General features: G+C 45.9%; 1 protein-coding gene across 1 annotated transcript; it reads right to left on the bottom strand.

The window, feature by feature from the left end:
- Positions 1–13,595: 13,595 nt before the first annotated feature.
- LOC122653124 lies at positions 13,596–15,635 on the bottom strand. Its single transcript, XM_043847066.1, has one exon. It carries the CDS (start codon positions 15,633–15,635, stop codon positions 13,596–13,598), a length of 2,040 nt encoding a protein of 679 aa, XP_043703001.1.
- Positions 15,636–23,326: the final 7,691 nt, after the last annotated feature.

The following is a 23,326-nucleotide window of genomic DNA, read 5'->3' as shown; positions in this document are numbered from 1 at the left end:
TTCCAAAAAATGATTGTTTTTACTTCGATCAGTAGTCACAAATAGAAATTTCCCATCAACCAAAAAACCAAAGACCCAACCAGGCTTACCTAAAACTTTGCAGTCAAACCCTGCGCATAGCAAAACAGGAAAATCTAACATGGGTAAATCAAAACTAGACAATGAAGTACGGTTAGTAAGATCCAAAGTATTTAGGTGAGAAGAATAAACATCACTAAAATTAAGTTGAGAATGGGATGGAGCAATGTTTAAATCCAATAACCACTGGTTTATTCGACTTAGAGTCTGACCAGGGTTAGGTCGCACAGAATTAAATAGAAAATTGTTTCGAACCTACCAAATAACATAACAAGTAATGAAAAAAACCAAAAAAAAACCAAACTAAAGAAGGCTTGTCAAGCTGTCGATCCAGCAAAGTAGAGATGCAGAAATGTCTGAGAGAAGGAAAAGAAAGAAATTCAGTCCTCAGACCCAAAGGACCAGCTACCCAGATGTGCTTAACCCATTTACAAGAGAGGAGGATATGCCAGAGGGTCTCATTACTAGTGCCACAGACAGCACAAGTGGAATCGATCTGAGTCCATTTCGAAATAAAATCTTTAACCGGAATCCCTGCATGTAATACACGCCAAAAAAAAAATTTAAACTTAGGAAGAAGTTTAAGTTTCCAAAAAAATTTCCAAACTTGTCTAGCATCGTTTTAGGGTTATGTGTGTATTATGATTATAATATATAATTATATACATACAGGGCCGGGTCGGGCTCAGCCCAAGAGCTCAACCCTGGTCTAGCCCAACCCTGACCTCAGGCCTAAAAAATTGAACCCTAACCTACCCTCAGGGTCGAAAAATGGGGCCCAGACCCTGTTCGGGCTTAAGGCGGGTTAGGGTTGACAGGGACAAACTTACACCGCAGCTGGGACGATCTTGAAAATGACACAGGTTCGGTATTTTTCTTGTTTGAGCACTGATACTTTAGATGTCCCAAGGCATGACAATAGTTGCAACAAACGTTGATTAAATCTAGTGGGAGTTCTATACAGAACAAAAATAGTATCTACGGATGCCATGAAAAAGCTAAAGTGGGGTGACTGGTGTCAAGAGATGGATTACAAGAACGTATTAGGGGTTGGGGCAGTGGATGGGGTGTGCTAAGGAGTGGGCGAGTTCAGGGTAATCGAAACCTAACTCACCCTCAGGGTTGAAAAATGGGGCCCAGGCCCTTTTCGGGATCAGGGCGGGTTAGGATTGACAGGGCCAAACTTACACCGATAGCTGGAACTATCTTGGAAATGACACAGATTCAGTATTTTTCTTGTTAGGGCTCTAATACTTTAGATGTCCCAAAGCATGACAATAGTTGCAACGAATGTTGATTAAATCCAGTGGGAGTTCTATACAGACCAAAAATAGTATCTGCAGATGCCATGAAAAAGGTGAAGTGGGGTGACTGGTGTTAGCAGATGGATTACAAGAACATATTGGAGCCACACCAGCTCTCTTGCGCTCACTTGGTTTTTGCAAGCTCATTCATGGGCGAATCGGGCGATGGAGGTTTTCACACGCAACAGATTTGGTGCCGTCTGTGGGAACGACGTCAATAAGTCATTGTCCTTTCTACCAATCGAGAGAGCAAAGATAATGGTTGTGCAGACAAGATCGGGGCAATACGATTCTACCTCCCGCGGAGATGAGCCGCAGTCGGATAGGCAGGCGAGATGTTCCCCGCCCCCTGAAACGTCGCCATAAGGCGCAACTGGAAGACTCCCAACCCGATTTTGCAGCCGGAGGGTGGAAATGGGGGGAGTGTGCTGGACATGGCAGCAGAAGACCGGACTCAGGCTAAGCCAAACCAAAACGGGTTGAACCTGCCGCCGCCACTGCCCTTACCAGAGAACTTGGATCCCGAGGCCCCGACGAATAATCGGTAAGTTATGGACCTTCAGCTACAAGTGCTTCGTACTAATGAGATGTTGCAAACTCTCATGGGACAGATGTCCCAAGGCGGGTTGTTGGGCCAGCCCCCGGCGGCACTCCACTTGGCACCAGTACTCATTGGGGGGAATTTATAGCAGAATGGTGGCCGGCGTCGGGTCAAGCCGAGCCAAGTGGCATCGTCTCATCCGCCCCGTCAGAAAACTCCTCCCCCGCGCCCCAATAGGAGTGCTCGGCACGATGAACTGGAGCATCGTCGGAGCCCGAGAGCAGGATGAGAGATTGAACCGGTGGCGACGGTTGCTGGAAGGTCGGTATTTTTTGATCGGCTCGGAGAGGATGGGCAGCCGAGGGAGCACCGAGAACAAGGGGAGGAACCAAATGGGAGACTTGTCGCGAGGCGAGGAGAAAGATCTTGCCATAGCCCCTGGCGTTGAAGCCCGCCTCTCCGAGAAGAACAGCAGAGAAGCCCCCGCAAGTCCAACTTTCAAGTTGACCTAGCATAACACAATGGCCGACCTCGACGGGATGACCGGGCTAGTCGATCCTGAGCTAGAGGCCATAATGGCCGACCTCGGCCAAATGAATAGGATAACTTGCACCAGGCAACGAGCTGAACGGCCAAGCACCTAAAACTAAGCTGGAGAAGAGGCTACGAGACTTGGCCGAGCAGGTGGAGGGATTAAAGAAACAGGCGACCCCAGACGCCTACTCCCTAGTCGGACGACACCTTTATCCACCCGAGATCATGACCGCGCCACTACCGATCGGGTTCAAGCCACCTCCCTTCGACCGATATGACAGGACGACTGACCTGACTGATCATATCAACTACTTCAATGCGATGATGACCATGTACGGGGGAGCTGAGATTGTCTCTTGTCGGCCTTTCCCCTCATCCCTCAAAGGCGCAACGACCTCCTGGTTCTCATGGTTGTCACCGAATTCTATCACAAGCTTCGCTCAGCTCTGCAGTGCCTTCGTCACACGCTTTCAGAGTAGCAAGAAGCGCAAGAAGACGACGGTCAACCTCCTCAGCGTGAAGCAAAAGCCTGATGAGTCGATCCAAGCATTCGTCTCATTTCAACAAAGAATCTTTGGACATCAAGGATTTTGATGAGGCCACGACCCACACGACAATGAGCAATGGACTCACAGACATGGACCTCATCAGAGACTTGGCCCGAAAGTCGACAAAGAACATGGTCGAGCTCCTGAAGAGGTGTAATGAGTTTGCAAACATAGCAGAGGTGCTCCAAGCCCGAAAAGGGAACTAAGGCAAGGCTGAGAAGAAAAGGCCGATGATCGATGACCGCAAAGATGAAAAGTGACCCAAGACCAACCGCAGAGCCGAGAGAACTGACTGAGCTCAAAGCCCTGAGTACACTCCACTGCATACCTCGCGTAAGGAGATTTTGATGCAAAAATAGGACGGCGGATGCATCTCGACCGATGCAAGCAGGGTCATCCCGGAATCCTAACAAGTATTGCCAATTCCACAAGGACACCGGTCATAACACCAAGGATTGTTATCAGCTGAAGAGAGAAATTGAAGAGCTAATCAAGGTAGGGCACCTGAAGCGATATGTTAAAGGAGACCGAGAAGAGCGTGGGGGTCGGCGACCCGAGGATCGCGATAGGAGAAAGGCCAAGCCGAGGATGGATAGTCAAAGGGCCGAATACGACGACCCAAAGGACCAAACTGAAAGGAAAGATGACAGATCCGGGCCGAGCAATGACAAGGGAGCACCCATATACACCATCCTTGGAGGGCCCGGACAAGAGTCCACACAGAAGGCCAAGGCGAATGCGCGGTTCGTAGCGGTCGCGGAGATGCCGAGCAAAAAGCCGAGGCCCGAGGTAACCATCTCCTTCACTGAGGCCCATCTTGAAGGTGTAAGTTTACCTCATGATGATGTTCTGGTAGTGCAAGTGGAAATCGCAAAGAGACCCATTCATCGGGTATTGGTTGACACAGGGGCATTTGTAGACCTCATGTCGCTCGACGCCTATTGACAGTTCGGCTTCGGGGATGATGCGCTAAAATCGAAAGGGACCTCCCTCCATGGTTCTCAGGAGCCGTCACCACAATCAAGGGCTCAATTGACCTACAGGTCATATTCGAGCAAGCTCCAAGCCAAGCGACGATCCAAGTCAAATTTATGGTAGTACAGTCAATGGTGGCTTTCAACGCCATACTCGGCCGCCCATCGTTGACTGCTCTCCAAGCCATAATCTCACCGATGCATTCAAAGATGAAGTTCCCTACGGAGAATGGCATCGGAGAAATCCGAGGTGATCAAAAGAAAGCCCAGGAGTGCTACGCCGCCTTCGTCAAGCAAAACAAGGGGAATGTCTGAGGAATGGCAATGTGCATCGAGCACCTCCCTGAAGACCAGCTGGATGAGCTCACTAAAAGGCGCGAAAGACCCGTGGAAGACCTCATCCCATTCTCCCTCAGCGATGAAGATCCAACGAAGATAGTACAACTCGAATCATTGCTGAGCGAAGAACAAAGGAATCTACTCGAAAAGGCGTCAATTACACCAACCTCAATAAGGCGTGCCCAAAAGATGAGTAGGAACCCCTTGATCGAGTGCATTAGGGAAGAAGTGGAAGCTCAACGCATCCGGAAGAAAGTTCGACTTGGTTGGCGTAATCATGGTTCCAGCGAATGGGAGACGCACCAACCTCAACAAGGCGTGCCAAAGATGAGTACCCACTACCTCGATCGACTGATAGGCCTGCTCTTGAGCTTTATGGATGCGTACTCCAACTATAATCAAATTCTAATGCATGAAGAGGTTGAGTCCTACACGGCTTTCCGAATAGACCAAGAAAATTTTTGCTACAAGGTCATGCCGTTCGGATTAAAGAACGTCGGAGCAACGTACCAGCGGTTAATGAACTACATATTCCGTGCACAAATTGGCAAAAACATGGAAGTCTATGTAGATTATATGTTGGTGAAGAGCTTGAAGGCCAAGCATCATTTGGCCGACCTGGAAGAGGCCTTTCGCGTGCTGAGAAAGAACCAAATGAAGCTGAACCCCGCCAAATGCACCTTCGGCGTAACTTCGGGAAAATTCCTCGGCTTTATGGTCTCCATTCAGGGCATCAAGGCCAACCCGATGAAGATTAAGGCCATCCAAGAGATGAGCCCCCCGAAGACGATCCGAGAGGTGCAAAGACTGAACAGAAGAGTTACGGCGCTAGCACGGTTCATGTCGAGATCAGGCGACAAGTGTCTCCCATTCTTCAAAACTTTGAAGAACATTCGAAGCCCGAAGGATTTCAAATGGACCGACAAATGCAAACAAGCTTTGAAGACTTGAAGAAGTACTTGGAGAATCCACCTCTCCTCTCCTGACCCGAGCCGAGAGAAGAACTCTAAATTTACCTCACCACGACCCTGGTCGCGGTCAGCGCGGTACTGATCAGGGAGGAGGGCAGAGCACAAAAGCCCATACACTACATCAGCCACGTCCTCATCGATACCTAGACGAGGTACTCCAAGTTTGAGAAAGTAGCATTTGCCCTTATCACAGCCGCAAGGAAGTTGAGGCCATATTTTCAAGCTCATCCAATCACGGTGTTAACCAATCAGCCCCTCAAGAAGATACTACATAAGCCGGCTATGTCGGGTCGGTTGATCGCATGGGCAGTAGAGCTAAGTGAGTATGACATAAGCTACCACCCGAGGACAGCAATAAAGGGACAAGCTTTGGCGGATTTCATCACGGAATGTACTATACCCAATCCCGAGGTGCGGGATGTCGAATCAATGAGAGAGGCTGAGGCCGAGCCAAAAGCCGAGCATTCATGGGTTATGAATGTTGACGGTTCGAGCAATTTCGTCGGGTGTGGAGCAGGCTTGATGTTGGTTAGCCCCAAGGGTTTCCGCATCCAATACGCCCTAAGATTCAAGTTCCCAGCCTCAAACAATGAGGCCGAATACGAAGCCCTCCTAGCCGGGCTCTGAGTGAGCAAGGCCATAGGCGTCGGGTAACTAAAAGTACGAAGCGACTCCCAACTTGTGGTCAACCAAGTCAATAGTGAGTACGAAGCTAAGGATGAAAGAATGATGGCATACCTGAGCCGAGCCTGAGCACTAATCTTCGAGCTCGAGCACTTTGAGATGACCCGAGTACCACAGTAAGAAAATGCTATGGCTGACTCCCTCTCATGGTTGGCCGAGGTCGACCTCTCGTGGTTGGCCGAGGTCGACCTCTCGAATCTGAGCCGATCAGTATACATTGAGATTCTTGAGAAGTTGTCCTTACAAGAAGAAAGTGTGAAGCACATAAAAGAAGACAGGCCGACCTAGATGGACCCAATCGTTAACTACTTAGAAAATAATCAACTCCCGAAGAATCGAGACGGCGCAAGGAAAGTTAAAATCCGAGCCGCAAAGTACACAATGATTGATGGCGTAAGGTACAAGAGAGCTATCTCGGCTCCTCTCCTCCGATGCCACAAAAAGGGGCCGAGTACGCCTTGGCCAAAGTGCACGAAGGAATATACAGGAGACACATGGGGGGTCGAGCATTGGCATACAAGATACTTTAGTAAGGTTTCTATTAGGTGGGAATACAAGAAGATGCCATGAACTACGTAAAGACGTGTGAGAAGTGCCAACTGTTCGCACCAGTTCCGAGCAGACCTGCCAACTGAGCCCGATTCCTTTCACCATGTGGGGGATGGATATTCTTGGAGACTTCACCCCGGCGTGAGAAAATCGAAAGTATGTGGTTGTGGCGATCGATTACTTCACCAAATGGGTCGAGGCTAAGCCCCTGGCCACCATCACTGAGAAGAACATGGAGAAATTCTTTCGAGACAAGGTTATTTACTGGTTTGGACTATCAAAGATACTCAATAGGAATAATGGCGCATAATTCAACAACCCACACTTTCGAGATTTCTGCAAGCACTTCTACATCAATTTTTGCTCGATCTTGGTAGCTCATCCACAAGCCAATAGGTAAGAGGAAGTGTTGAACCGAACACTACTCGCGAGGATCAAAAAAAGACTGGATGAAGCCAAAGAAAGATGGGTGGAAGAACTACCGAGCGTCCTATGGGCATATCGAACAACGGTAAGAATGCCAACAGGGGAGAGCCCTTTTTGGCTGGCATACGAAACTGAAGCCCTCACTCTCGTCAAAGTCAAAGCATCATCGTATCGATTGCTCAACTTTGACAAGAAAACTTACGAAGATGGACTGAGAGCCAACCTTGACTTCCATGACGAGGTTAGAGAGCATGCCCTACTCCGAACACGGCATACCAGCAGAAAATAGCTACGACTCAATGAAGGAGCGATACTTTCACCAGGGGACCTCAAAGACAACCAAGACAGAAGGAAAGTTAGCACCAAATTGGGAGGGATCGTACATAGTCTCCAAGCAAACTCACCCAGGGACGTATCGCTTGCAGACTCTGGGGGCCAAGAAGGTACCGAGGCCTTGGAACTCAAAAAATTTGAAGTTCAATAAAGTATATAGCTTAGCTCGGCATTGACCGAGCACATATGTACCTGGTTTCGGCCAGCATTTTTGTGATTCAATAAATGGAAATTCTCCCTCATTTTCAAGAACATTCTAAGTCTAAAACACACCGAGTCATAAGATCAGTCCTCATAGACTAGCCGACGTGAAAGATCGACCCTTATAGGTCGACAGCCGAGTCATAAGACCAGTCCTCATAGATTGGCTGACGTCAAAGACCGATCCTCATAGATCGGCAATCGAGTCGTAAGACCAATCCTCATAGACTGACCGACGTCAAAGATCGATCATCATAGATCAACAATCGAGTCATAAGACCAGTCCTCATAGACTAGTCGACGTCAAAGACCGATCATCATATATCGGCAACTAAGTCGTAAGACCAATCCTCATAGATTGGCCAACCTCTATGACCGACCCTCATAGGTCAGCAACAAGGTCATAAGACCAGCCCTCATAACTGGCAAGCCAACCAAAACAAACTCTCACCATGGCCGAGCAGAACGGAGGCTAAAACCAAACAAAAGATCCAAGTCATTGAGCTCGCCCAAGAGGACAGCTCGGCTACATTGCCCAATGTGGCACCTGACCCGAGCTGGTCACTAAGACCAACGAACTGGCTAAGCCCTCGCAGGTGGACGAGAGGTAGACCTCGGCCCATCCACACGTCGAGTGATCAAACTCCCAAGCCGAGCCGACCAAGTAGAACATAATTGGAAATAACCAAGTCCCCGACCTCCCGGCTACTCAGCCTCAGCCTCGACGCTCGGGCGAACAGAGTCTCGATGACCAAATAAAGAAAGAGAACCACCGAACTCAAACACTTAGACAAAAATTGAAGAAAAAAGATGTTCCATTCATTCAAAAGCCGAAAGCTCGGCACGGTACAAAAGGGAGCCATTCGGATCAATACATACAAAAAGAAAAAAAAAAAAAAGAGAAAATGAAATTGTCAAAACCCCGAGCATGGGGACATATACATCAGAGAAAAAGAAAAAAGGGTCATCTAGGGGACGGTATCCTCGGCACGGTCTTTGGCAACATTCTCGGTGACGCCCTCAATGGGAGATTCCTTGGGGTCCCCTACGAAGATGGAGGGATCGGCCAATGAAGTGACCTTGACCAACAAGGTCTGTACAACCTAGGCCCCTTCCTCGTCACCTAACTCTTCGACCACAGTGGCCGCATCATCTTCGAACTGAGCGAGGTTGAAGTTGAGGTAGGCGGCTCGGAGCCCGACCAACAGATCGGCTAAGCCCCCATCGTACCTAGACTCATACGAGGGCTTTCGCAAACTGTGGCCAAGCTCCTCATATTCCTTGGATGTGAGGTACTCACTCACCGCCTCAGCCCGGGCGCGTACCAACTCGGCCTTGGCCTTCTTCTTAGCCTCGTTGAGCTGACCCTTCAAGGCCTCCATCTCCCCTTTGTGCGCCGCCATCGCGCCCCTGAGGTCCTTGATCTCGGCCTCGATGGTCTGAAGCTTTACCGCGGTCTTGCGGTGTGCCATGATAGCTGCACGGGCATCCTGGTTGGCCTTATCACGTTGGACTTTGAGCGAGGCGTTTGCGGTCAAGAGCCGCTCGAACTGAAGAAGAGCCTCCATTGCTTTAGAGAACCCCTGAAAAAACCAACCAAGCATAAGAAGGGTTGAGCCCAAAAAGCAGAGTCACTCAAAGAGAGCCGAGCAGACACTCACCATGGTAAAATCTGGAAAGAGCGTGGAGAGGAGCTCTGGATCAGACAACCCCTCCAGCATGTCTCTGTCCACGGGGAGCCGACCCGGGTCAAGCCACTCTTTGGCATGTGCGGTAAAAGTTAGGGCCGAGTCCCCAGGGAACAGACGCCAGCTCGGCTGCATTGGGACGTTACTGGCTGAGACCCTCCCCAAGGCCAGCCAAGCAATCTCCGGAGGCGAGGCGACCCCCGGAGGGTTGCCGCCTATGAGGTTAATGGAGATCGTGGACCCCTTCGGACCCCTCGGTCGGCTCAGCTCGTCCCTCTTCCTTCGGCCTTTCCCTTTCCTCAGAGGGCTCGCGACGGCCTTGCCCTTCCCGGCCTAGAGGCCAACCACAGTGTCCTTCGGGCTAAGCAGTATGGCCTTGCCCTTCCTTGATTTGGAGGTCTCACCTCGGGACTTCTTCTCGGTGGCCTTCCTCCTCCTATCCTCCAGAATCTCGGCTCGGAGCCGAGCCTAGTCCATCGGAGGAACATTGCCGACCACTGCAAAAGAAAGGAAAAAGACAAGTCAGAGCATGCTACAGGAAAAAACACAAGTAATGAACTCGGCTCGGAGTCCCTACCCGGGGTCAGATTCCACCCCTGCAAGAACTCCTCGTTTAAAAGTTGTTGGACGTCAAAAGGAGGGTGCTAACAAATCAAGTTGTACGAGGTCTACTCGTACTCGTTCAATGGCAACACTCGGTTGACGTACTTGAGCTTTATTTCCTTCCACTCGGCTCGGAAGGGACAATCTGGGATGGAGGCGAAGAAGAACCGAGGCTTCCAAAATTTGTTGGAGGTCGGCAATCGATCCAGGTATTTGTAGGAGTTCAGCGCCGAGCACTGTTGCTTTCGACGAGTGAAATAATACCACGCTTTCTCGGTGGATTTTTTCAAGTACCAGAGCCGGGAGAAGAGATTCAAGCTCGCGGCTCGATCCATCAGGAGAAAAAAGACGTGGAAGCACTACATCAACAACCACGCGTTCGGTGTCAGTTAACCTGGGGACAGATGGAAACGATCCAAAATTGGTCCACCAGCAGAAGCACCGGGAACTGGAAGGCATACCTAAAGGCCATCTCGTATAGAGCAACTTCGTCGGGTCAAATAAAACAGGCCATCTCCCCAGGGTTGGGAGCTCGGAGCCCAATGTCCTCAGGAATGGCGTAAGCGGCCCTCAGACGTCCGAGGTTAGCCTTGGTGATTGTGCTCTCCACCGTGTCGATGCTTCCCTCTTCAGGCTCGGGGATGTCGGTGGTCTAATCTCCCGAGCCAACCCCATCCTCAGAAGATTTCTCTCCATTTTAACTCTTCATCGCCTGATGAGGACGATCCCGAACTCTTGGCTTGGTCTCCAAAGATTGGCTGGGCCTCATGGCCAGACTCCTAGAGCAGGGGGACCTCGACAGCACCGCCCTGGCGAGGCTTCACCGCGAGGGGCTCGTCTGAGGTCGAGCCCAACAAGTCTATTAGGGGAGAGTGGGCGACGAGCTCTCGGCTCGGACTCGTACCCTCGCCCACCCTGGCAAGCACTCCGCCCTCGTGACCACTACCAACTGACATGTTGAGGAGAGAAGACTTACTAGTTAATGAAGCTTGAGCGAAAGCTGAACACTTGACAAGCTAAAAGGCTGGAAGGCACCAAGCACAAGAAGAAATGAGAACTCCGTAGCTGAGCACTCCAAGATTTGAAGCAATGAAGAGTGAGAGAAGAACGGTTGCCTATTTATAACCTCTGAGTTGCCGAGATCCAACGGTCGATGAGAATTCAGCAAGATTCAACGGTCCAGATCAAAGGACGATTCAAATTACCGAGCGCCATAATGGCATCGGGTGACGTGGCACTGACACTTCAACTGTCAGTCCGTACAACATCAAGTCACCGTAGAAAAGGAGCTCAGACCTGACCTCGGGACAGAACAGGCCACGGGTGGAGAGACTGTACTCATCAAGGCCGAGCCGACCCTTGACGAGTGGGGGGCCTGTGATGAGTCAAGGAATCCCCAACCAACCAGAGGTCACCACGTGGATGCGCTGAGACCAAATCCCAAGATCGGACCGAGCCGAGCCGTCCAAGGTCGGGCCAAACCGTTCACTTGGAGAAAGATAGCACTTCATTTCTTGCCTGGCCGAGCACTAGGCTGAGCCACCGAGAACCAGGCCGAGCACCCGGCACGCGGTGCTACACCGAGCGCAGAGCAAGAAAATGATCTCCCCAACATGGCCAAGTTCCCTGATCGAGGCTCAGGCCTGCCGAGCCCTGAGCCGAGCCCACACAAGTTGGTCGTAGATAAAGCGCCATGACTCGGCCGAGCTCCTGCATAATCGAAGGAAATTTCCATGCCACATATGTTGAGGACTGGGCCGAGCACCGAGGCCACGACCACCCAAGGCCGAGCACTGAGGCCACGGCCATTCAAGGCAGAGCACCGCAGCCACAGTTGTCCGAGGCCGAGCACCTAGGCTACGACCGCCCGAGGTTGAGCCATCTCCAGAAACCTCAATAAAGGCGCACTGGAGATCACAGAGCCACGTCAATGTGTCCCGACAATCATGGGATACGAATCGGGTCACAATCCTGCACGGAATCGAATCACACTCCCATAAGGACTCTTACCTCATTAAGAGACTGACTCCAAAAATAAATCTTCACTCCGCTCCGCGTGGAAGAGCCCTACCAACAGAGGACTCTTACCATACAAGGACTCCTCCAACCACCTCATCTCATCCTATAAATACCCAGGTATAGAGCTCAAACGCTCATCTCACTTTTTACTTGCTGTTACGCTGTTACACTGGAGACCTGACTTGAGCGTCGAAAAATCCTTGGCCGGAGCCACACCGGCTCTCTTGCGCTCACTCGGTTTTTGCAGGCTCATCCGTGGGCGAACCAGGTGACGGAGGTTTTCACACGCAATAGGTTGAACTTGTAGTGTTGTGGATTCAAATGATGTAGATGATTCAGTTTCAAATTGGCTTGTGCGTTCATATGATTCAGGGTGGGTTCAACGGGGATAGAGAAAGGGTGCGTATCACGGATTGTTGCAGGTCACGGCTCGGTTGGAGTTTGCAAGTCGTGAATGTGAAGGGGAGTGGCGGATAGCAGGCCGCAACTGGGTTGGGGGTTTTCTTGCCGGTCACGAGGGTGGATTACGGGTGGGGTTTGTAGGTTCGATAGGGGTGGGTGGTGGGTTGCAGATACGGCAGTGGCTCAACCTTTTGGCAACAGAGGTTTGAAAAGGGAGAGTTCTGGATTTCACAGGCGTGGAGTCTTCAGTAGAGATCGGATGAAGAGGGCAACGTGTCGACTTGCGATCGGGAGTAAGAGTAGCAGTAGTAACAAGTAGCAGTGAACAGACAGGTGATTTTAGAGAGGCTTTGAACCCATGTGAGTTGAAACCTTATATTGTAGTTGTTACATAGGGGGGTGTCAATTCCAGGCCTGGCCCAACAAACCCTACCAAGCCTCCCAACTAAATCTCGACCCGTTAACTAAACATGTTGGGCTTAAGTCCGACACGTTTAGTAACTAGACAGTCCTATTGGGCGCCCGACCAGACCAATTAAATCCAGGCCCGACCTAGCCGGACCCTTTAGGTTGTAAACTTTGTTATGGGCTTGGACCCTATTTGACTACTGGCAACTATTGGAATTTCCTATATCAATTCAATAGTGATATGGGAGAGAGTGCCTCATGCGGTTTGTATGTATGAGGATCCACATGGTGAAGAGAGACAGAGAAGGACAAAAATGATAGAATGTGTATGAGAACAAACGATGTATAATCCATCTTTTTCCCTCATTCTTATCAATATGGTATCTTAATCATTGTCTTAAAAATCAATCCATTTTTGTTAATTGTATGGGCAATAGAAATTGTATATTAAAAAAAAGTCCCAAGCGATGTTGCATTACTCTTATGTTGAAATCAGAAATTTAACTTTAAAGTTTTTAAAATTGAATAATTAATTAATCAAAAAAAAGTCAGATTTTGAATAGAATTTCCACCAATAGAGAAGAAAGGAAGGAAGATTAGATAAGTTTGACTGGGTGGATTGTAAAATTTAAATATTCAGTTTTAATGGACTGAACCGTTTAAAACCCGTTTATATTTAAACAGGCTCATAGCTTGGTTTTGCACCATTTAAGTCCTTGTTAAGGCCCGATTATATTACCCGATTATAGCCCAAAACCCAACCTAGCCCGACCCGAATACTCAAACGGGAGGTCGATCACAATGTAGGCTTTAAGCACCGTGAGGCCCATTAGGCCCGACCGAGCTCGATCAATTGACACCCCTATTAATGCTGCAATAAAAGAATAAATACAAGAGAAATGACCATCACACAAATAAAAAGCTATAAAATGAAAGCAAATATTGCTACAACTATCCTGATTGAGATTTACAATCTATTACAGATAAGGCACCCTAGCCCTTAAGGCAATTTGGTTTATGCTGCTGCCCTTCTGTAGTAAATCTAACTCGTCTTGTAAGCCCAAGATGCGCCATGAGAAGCCAGATATGAGTGAGAAGTTCTCCGCCTCTTTTGAGTTGTTGAGCATGTATAGTCCCTGTGCACTTATCCGCAGCATGACACACCATCTTCATCCACACATTAGGCAGTGTCTCCGCCCATACATCCAAATTCGCCTCTTCTTTTGACCGTTTCAAACGTTCAGCGAGCCTGCATCCTTCAAATAGGACAGATTCGCTTGTGTTTGATCCAAAATTCACTTTCGTACTCTCCAGCAACTTCTTACAAGCTTCGCTTTTGTCCAATTTTGACGATTTTGTCTTCTCGAAAACCTCCTTAACTTCTGCAAAAGTATCTCGGAACCTGATCATCCCATTTCCTTCAGGTAACATAAAAGGACACATTAGGAGAAGGTACATCATATAATCTGATAATAACTTGCTCAATTCACGTTTCGACTCAGTAGCAGATGAGATATGAAATCTAGACTCATAACAAATATCTGTAGCGATGTGCCAGATAAGTATGCTTTTGCCGAAATTTTCTTCACCGAGAGTGTTCTGAATCAAATGCCAGATGTAATTGTTATTTCTAAGCACACCATCTCCTGTACATGGAAACGGATATGTATCCTTCTCTTCCAATGTCATATTTTCTGCTTTTGCCTTGAGCTGTTGGAAGATTAATTTTCTTAGTTCATCTTGTTGTAATGCATTCGAAATCATATACCATCGGTGCTTCTCTAGCACTTTGTCAATGCAGAAGAGCTTCTGAACAACACCCACTATCACTGTCGATGATATATCTTTGAGGCAACATGTGATTATACTGCATTGTCCCACTGAAGCAGGCCATCTTTTCCTACAAGTTAATCTTCTCTCCATGGCACCAGAGACTATTGTTGGGATCATCTTGATCTTTTTTTGGCTTAGCCAGAGGAATGCCCAGTCAGAGAAAATTAGAATATTGATGGCTGAATAGATCTCCAGAGTAATTGCTCCGACAAACAATACATAAGTTGTGATTATATCCATGTCTGGATATTGATCCTTTTCGAGGGTCAAAAAGAGTAGGAATGAATTGATGGTGAAAGCAAGGCAAACCAGTCGGAGGAAGAAACCCACATAGGTATAAGCTAAGGTGGCCTTGGTGTACAACACATCAAACATAAATCCAAGTTCAACCTCGATCATTTTGAAGGAGCTTCTCCAAGAAGTTTGAAGGAAGAACGATTTGCTTTGCTCCCATTCTTGAATGCTAAGTATGTGACCTGTAAAGAGATCCTTGAATATCACAAAGAAGTGATAAGCCTTGTGCAAAATCTCTGCATCAGATAGATCAACTTGATCCACTGGTATTTGAAGTCGAAAATCATTGATGTTTGTTCTACGCTTCGCTTCTGGTATATCTTGGAGCTTCTTAGAAACATTTTTTTTTCCCCCCATGAAATGGGTACGGTTATTGGGACCTTTATCGTCACGTGGGCTGAGCATAGAGTTACTTGCCCGCCTGAGAGCCCAATTTTTCTCGCCATACTTGATGATTCCAGGGACAAACATGAGAAGTGTAAGGATAGAGAAACGGCTGCCCACCCAAGACTTGAGGAAGACATAAAATGCTACACTGACTTGGAAGACTAGTCCAAGCAAGTGTCTCAACCACAATTCATTGTCTTCTAAAGAGTAGGCAGTGATGGTGTCAGGAGACCCTAGGTGAAGTAGAAGAAATGGTGCCCATATAGCCTTTGCAATTGATTCGTTGGCACCATGTTGTCCTTGGGTCCAAGATAGGACACTCAGAGCAAAGGTAGCCAACGAATCTGCAGACATGTAGCACAGCCAAAGAATGATCTGCAACCAATTACCAGAAACGTACTTTCTGCGTTTGCCCAACAAGATGAGAATGACTTGTAATATGAGGCTGAGAAGAACCATTGCCCGGAGCTCCCATTCTTCCCAGAACTTCTCAATCCAATCTGTTAACACATGCATCATGTTCCTCTTCGATCTCTCTCAAAATAGGAAACTGCAAATGACCCAGCTCAAAATTTTTAGTTGCAAGAGGTACAGAGAGGAAGAATCGAAAAGGAAATTCTAAGAAAGAGGGAAACAAATGGAAAAGAATGAGAGAAATTTAGAGTAAAATACGGAAGAGGGTCTATAATGAGAAAGATGGTCTGTTTCTTGATCGCCTGCTGGACGCCTAGACATTAGAGACTACTGTGTTGATTAAATAGATTATAGAAGCAACACACAGAGAGGGAGAGACAGAGGAAACTTGCTAGTTTGACCCAAATAAAACATGGTCACAGAGTAAGCTCAGGGAAAAAAAACAAGAAGGTTACCGGAAGGAAGACGGAAGATTTCAACCTCCCCTCCTGGAGCTTGGCCACTAAGCCAAAATTGATTTTTCCAAATACCACTTGGTGGGAGGGTGGGTGGGTGAGGTCAGCCCAAATTTTTGTGATAGGTTTAATTTGATTCTAGGAGTCAAGTGTCAGCATAAAGCACAGAAATACAGGGGTTTTTTTTTTATTTTTTTTTATGAAGAACACAGAAATACAGTGAAAAAACACAAACCTATAGTAAAATATTGTTTGGGGAGGTTTTCATGAACAACCAACAATTAAAAGAGGGATGGGTTACGATGTGTCAAATGGGGAGACCGGATCATGTCCTTGTACCAATATTGTCCAAGGCCCTCACAAGGCCACTTACATGGAATTCACTCCTCCTGTGGGTCTCCAATGGATTCCATGTGACTGGCCCTGAAGTGCCTTGGATGGTGCTTGTAGAAGGACATGATCTGTGCTCGTCAAATTGGGGTGGGGGTGATTTGGTCATTTTGACCCCTTCTTGTCCAATGACAAATAGGGGAGGTTTTGATGAACAATCATAAAAGGAGGGACGAGTTACGATGTATCAAATGGGGGTGTTGGCTGGTCATTTTGACCCGTTCTTGTCCAATGGCAAAGGTCTGTGCTTGATTATGTACGACGGTCATATACAAAACCTGCCATATTAAAATTTTAAACCCATATTCACCATGTGGGAAGACAAAATGATATCGGACTGTTTGACACCTAACTAGGAGATGGTACATATGAATAATGATAGAGTTTTCCTCCACCCATAGAGGACGGTTCAACCACCATCCTAAGGTACATAAACCCTTCCTAGGGTTTTGTTATGTTCCAAAAGACCCTCTCGTTACCCATTCCCACCCTCCCCCCCTGAGGGAAACTCTGTCTTATATGAATAAACCATATTTAAATTTTAAACCTAAATTCAATCATTTACACCTATGTAATGTCATACCCTCCCACATGTATATGATTCTTAGATTTTTCAATGATCCATTTTGCCACATGACCAACTTCGTTTGAACTAAACTACATGTCCTCAAAATTTCAATCCAACCAGATCTACCATTAGATAGAGGTACCCAATTAAGGCTAGGCTATGTGGATCAATAGATGAGAAAAGTTCTTTCTTTAAATTCTTCTCTCACTACATCCCCCACTAGGGATGTAAATGGATAACCAAAAATTCAAATTCGATCCACATCTATATCTACTTAGGGACATCTGTATTCGTTTAGAGATATCTGAAAAAAAATCCAAATACTCTGAAAATATCCGTCTAGAAAAAAATCCAAATACTTAATTTATAATAAAAAATTAAGTAAATAATAATCTTGAGGGTTTTTGAAGATTCAACAAGTTCTAGAATATGACGAAAAGAGAATCATGATGTAAGAGATATGGATTGAGAGTGAATTGTATCCGCTAGGGAGAGGAAGGTCCGGATTACACAAGACATAGATGTAAACGGATGGTCAAAAATCCGAATTCAATCCGCATCCAAATCCGTTTAGAGGTATCCGTATTAGACCAGGAAATATCCAGATCCGATCACATCCGATCCGTATCCGAGCCGAATCCAATCAATTTACATCCCTATCCCCCCCCCTCCAAAAGGGAAAAAAAATGAATATATGAAAACGTCTTGGACCCGATCTTCTCCATAAGAAAACAAATTAGAGGAGAAGACCATTCTCCTCCACTTCTTCCATCTAATTTCCCTGGGTACCTCCCTCTAAGATCAGGGAATCTACCACGATATATCCTGATTCTCTTGTCATGGAGTTCTAGCATGGTACATACATTCCCATGTACAACCGCGTTAGGAATTGAAACTTCTAGCCTCTAGCTTACCGTGGTTTGGTGCTAAGAAAGGAATCAAATATCATTTTCTAGGAATTGAATCTTCTAGCCTCTAGCCTCTATCATTTTCCAATTCCATGGCTGTGTTTTGAAGCTTCTTGCTGACCTATCATATGAGAACCCCTGGAACACTTCGTTTCCACTTTCACATAACCTTCTCTTCACCTTCCTTGCTACCCCACCTAGTGTGGTTTCCTTCACATTCCCTAGCTACCAAGAAGGGAGATCTTCTCAAGTGGGCTTGATCTGCATTTCACATCATATTTCGACCCCACAGCTCTCCAAGACGATAGAAGCTCTCATAGTCACCGGGAAGAGGGTCTATAATACAAAAGAATTTCATGAAAAACCAATCATATCTAACCATTAGAGAATGGGGAATGATGAAGTAAAATGATGCATGGAGAATTATAACTAACTTATGTGCTTAAGTTCTGAGGGCATACTTAATTGATCACCATCTATCTCATCGTCGCTTGCTGGATGCCTGGACATTGGAGGCTACTATCTAGATTAGATAGTGTTAGAAATCTGATACAAAAAAGGAGAGGACGGAAAGATGGCCTGAGTCAAACGAGGTCGTTCTGTCCTTAAGACAGAATTTGCACCCTCCTACTCCTGCAAAGGATTGCAGCAAACCTGCCTCCCAAGATAAATCAGGTTGGACTTGACTACTGTTTTGCAAAGACAGTAATCACCTTGAAGCTATGAGAATTGTTATATTTTGACTGACTAAAATTGTTATACCCGCACCCCAGGATCATAATTAATTATTATTTCTTCCCCGTGACGTGTGGTTATCAACGCCCGCGTCTTTGGTGAGTATTCTCAGCGATGGTCAAACCCGATTACAAATTATTGACCATGATACGGGCTTACCATTGACAAACCATGACAAGGAAATAGTAAGTTCCAGCCCTTAAGTTTATTTATTTACCCTTTCTCTCGATGCCCTCGAAGTGCGGGTCAAGATTGGGACCGCCGGGCTATTTTAGTTGAGTTGGGAATATTCCATTTGTGGGTCCCACTTATTTAAGGGAGCGTGTGATGGGCTTATAATCCCATGGTGGATGGACCCATCCCCAAGTGGGTTCTTTTCTATTTGAAACTGTGGGGCGAGGCCCATTTAGTTAAGAGGCCCATTCAACTTGAGGGCCCCTTTGACTCTATTTGACCCAAAGATGGGTTAACCCATTCCTTTACCCTAAATAAGACCATGGGTCAACCCATTATGCCATCTTGGATCCACCCATTTAACTCTTAACCCATTTGACATGTGGGATCAAAAATGGGTTTTATTCTATTTCTTACCCAACCAATTGGACCCATCCCCAAGTGGGTTCTTTTTTTAAAACCAATGGGTCAACCCATTTAGCTATTGACCCATTTAACTTAAAGGACCCAAGGCCCATTTTCTATAAATAAGACAAAGGGGGAGAAGGATTCATTTTCATTTCTTCTCCCATCTAGCCTAAATCGGGAAGAGAGAAAGAGGAGAGAAAGGAGAATGAAGAAAGAAGAAAGAAGGAAAGAAGAAAGAAGGAAGGAGAAAAGGAGGAAGAAGGGTGGAGAATCTTGGTTGGAGGTTTGAAGATCACTTCTTGGAGCCTCAACATGGAGCCTTCTACCTTGGGGTGGGTAAGCCATTCAATCCCATCTCTTTTCTTCTATTTTAGGTTTTGGGGTTTGGGAAATGGGAGAAATTCGACCTAGGGTTCTCTTGGAACCTAAGGAATCGATGGAACCTCTAAACCTAGATTATGGTGGAGTTATTTCACTCCATTACAAGCCCTAAGCCTAAGTAATCTCTTTCCATTTAAGAAATTTAAGGTTTCTACCATATTATGTCCTAATTTAGGTTCTCTTTGTTTTCTCTTAAATCCATGGGATTACATGGACCTAATGAGGTCTTAGAACCCTAATGGACCTAGGAGGAAGCTTTCTTGAAGCCTCCCTACCTTTAAACCCCTTGGAAAATGAATCCCTAGTGAGAAACCCTTCAATTATCGGTTCTGCGGTATGTGGTTTTACACTCGGATTGATTTTAAAACCACACCAACCGACCTTGACTAAAAGTCACCGGGCCCTGGTTTCCTAGGATTTACACTCGGATTCAGTTTTACGAAACCACATCCGCATCCGACCTTGACTAAAAGCGTCCGGGCCCCGGGTTTCCTAGGATTTACATGTGGTTGCGGAATTTGGGCATGAAACCACACCTGCAACCACTTCACTTCTGAAACCTTATACTTAAATGATTTATGGGAGACCTTTTGGGGATCCGTCCCTTTACTTAATTAACCCTATTTTCACTCTTTATTTAGGTTTAAAGTTTTCATCTTGTGACGTGTTACTTGATTTCGGCGACAACTCATAACATCGGGGCATAACACATATTGTGAGTGGGTTTGGTTGTTTGGGCTTGATATTATTATTGCATTGTATATTATGTCATCATTATAAATTATTAAGCATGCTTGCGCATATTGCATATTTTTATATATGAATGTTATGATGTTGATTGGTAATGTTGTACCTTGATGGGTCTCGGTGCGGTGGGTGCGGTGCGTGGAACCCCAACACTATATACATTTATGAAGAAATTATGTTGAATGTCATGTTGAATGTATGCCGTGTCGTCTTTGTAACTGGGCACTAAACCGATGAAAAGTTGATGCGCCGGATTACCTCTCGGGACGATAGGACTTGCATGTAGGCTGGCTAGGATTTTACACCCTTATGCTACGACCCTTACCAACGGGGTTTTAGGTGTTGGGTAATCGATGACCGGATTACGTGGAGGTGGGAGAGGCCGATCATGGTAGTATTGGTTATCGAGTCCGCCACTGAGTGGTCTTGGAGGCTTCGATCGGCGTAGGTCCCAGGTGACAATTGAGGTTTCATTGTGGCGATAAGTTAAGTGACCCACAGTGTCTCCCGAGTTGTCACGTAGCATATGCCATTGACTTAGTTGTGATGTTAGGTGGAAAATTTACTTAACATATGCATGCATCATTGGACTATGTGAATTGTGTGTTTGTGCATCCCCATCCCCTCAGCTCTCGGTGGAGAGCTAACCCCTCGTGTACACAATTTTTAGATTATGATGCGGTACGGAGGAGCCGGAAGGCGTGTTAGAGGAACATGGCACGGGTGTCCTTGTGACAATTGTGCCTACGGGCCGTGAGAACTCTAGGGACTTGTTCCCCTTTTGTTTATTTTAGGGCGTAGGCCCATGTAAAAACATTCTTGTTATACCCTTGTTAATCATTATTAGATGATAATGAAAAATGGATTAACTACGGTATTTATCATCTAGGCTTTGATCATCTTGTAATTATTGATTTTATACGCTCCATGAAAACTACGATCATTTGGAATGTAATATTTTCCTTTCCGCACTCGATATTATATTGTTTTAATATTAGTTATGGTATGCGTTGGGACACGTGTCTGATCCTGGCGCTTAATAGGATGACAAGCGTTGTCCTAGTCACCCCTTATAATGTATTTTATCCCTTATGCAGGATGGGGCGTGACAGTGGTATCGAGCAATGATGCTGCACCGACCACGATCTCGCGGACTCTTGATTTACTCTCCACAATTAGGTTCTAAACTAAAAATCTTCAAGAACATAAATGATTGTGTGCGACACATCTTGGTTGTGGTGAAACAAAAACTTAGAAGATAATAGGCAACATGGCACTTAGGACTTGAACCATAGGCTGTAAAGCTACAACTATATAATTGCTTGGTTGAGGCTTAAGTAGGTCATAAATGGGTAACTATATGTTATAATTCATAAACAATAATGAATCAATCATAACCAAGCACAATTATCAACAATGATTTAAATAAGAGAGAATTAAGCAAATACATAGAGATACATATAAGATTAATTATAAATATTCAATTATTCCAAATCTTCTTGGGAGGCAATCATATCCTTCCCATTTCAACATTCATGATTTCATCTATTCCAACAAAGACATATGATTCTATCCTGCTCAATCAAAAGATACTTATCTAAACACCATGATTGTTCCGTTCTCTCCTTCGGCATAAGCGTGTCTTTCTCAACTCGAAATGCAAGATCTCATCTGTTCCAACTCAAAACATTTGATTACTGTTCATCTCGATTAAATATACAAGTCTACCATTTCTAAAAGTTCCCGAGTTGTTCATCCTAAGACAAGAACTATAAGAACCGTCAGGGATAACTTTAATTGTTGAGAGAAAGGCTGAGCTAGACATTGCACCACCGCCACCATCGCGACCAAGAAAGGCATCGATGTCATCTACCCCTCTCTCGATACCCTCTAGGCGCCAAGTCTGATTGGAGAGTTGCTTCGTGACCTCATCGAAGCCATCCACCACTCGCAGTTCGATCCTTTGATGGCCGTCGAATGTCAATACCTCCCACTTGATTAAGGTATAGGGATTCCTTCTAAGTGAACAATAGGTCCTTGCTCCTCCAATGGACACGTTGATAACGCCCGGCCAAGCTGTCTTTGCAATGAAGGCTATAGGAACCCCCTTGACACATGAAACAACCCGATAGTTTTGTGTGCTCGGTTCTCGGTATCGGTTTGCATAGAATGGTAAATGAGTTGTAGGTAGTATGGTTCGGGAAGGTTGAGAATGTTGGTCCACCCCAATGCCTCGAATCTCTGCCCCACCATGGAAGCTTTGAGATCATCCAACACTACATCCCGCCCTTCCACTATATTTTTTAAAGCGGAAGTAGTCCGGGTAAAGCTCAGGTCCTCTATCTTTTGAAACCATAGTGGATCTAGGGCAGTTGGTGCAACTTGTTCAACGCATGCCACGCTGTGTTCTTGGAGCCATTGATTGTTTTAACTGCGGCTAAAAGCCAAGATTGATAGCAAATTTGTACCTTGAATGCTAAGGCCTAAGTAGATGATCAATGTAAGGTTGTGAAGTTCAAAACCTAGTCCTTGATTTTCCTTCCAAAGCAAATTAAATTTCAGCAAGATTCTTAGGCTAGAAAATTTTGATTTTATCCAATTGTGATCTAAGAAGTTAGGGAAAAAGGAAAGGCATAGCCATTATGTGAATGACATGATAAATAATGAAGATTCATGGTCATATTATGCCTAGGACATGATATTTTATACAAAGTAGTAAATTCAAACAAGAAGTAGACTTGTTCGATCATGGAGCATGCCTTGGGCTTCAAAAAAAAAAAAAATTTCAGATTTTGTGATTGGAAGTTTGAATCTTGAGAAACAAGTAAAGTTGGCTTGTGACAACTCAAAGGATGTAAACTAAGCCCTATCTAGTAAGACCGATTCATACATGGCAAAAGAGAAGAGGAAAATTCGAGTAGGTTTTGGTTTTTCCAAAATCCAACCTAAATCCTTGAGTTAGATGCCAAGATTGTATGCAAGCCCTTGTATAGGTTGCTTATGATGAGAAAATGGTTAAGATTAGGTTGT

The sequence above is a fragment of the Telopea speciosissima genome, chromosome 1 (genome assembly GCF_018873765.1).
Source record: "Telopea speciosissima isolate NSW1024214 ecotype Mountain lineage chromosome 1, Tspe_v1, whole genome shotgun sequence".
Taxonomy (NCBI): Eukaryota; Viridiplantae; Streptophyta; class Magnoliopsida; order Proteales; family Proteaceae; genus Telopea; species Telopea speciosissima.
This window is presented reverse-complemented; position numbering and strand designations above follow the sequence as displayed.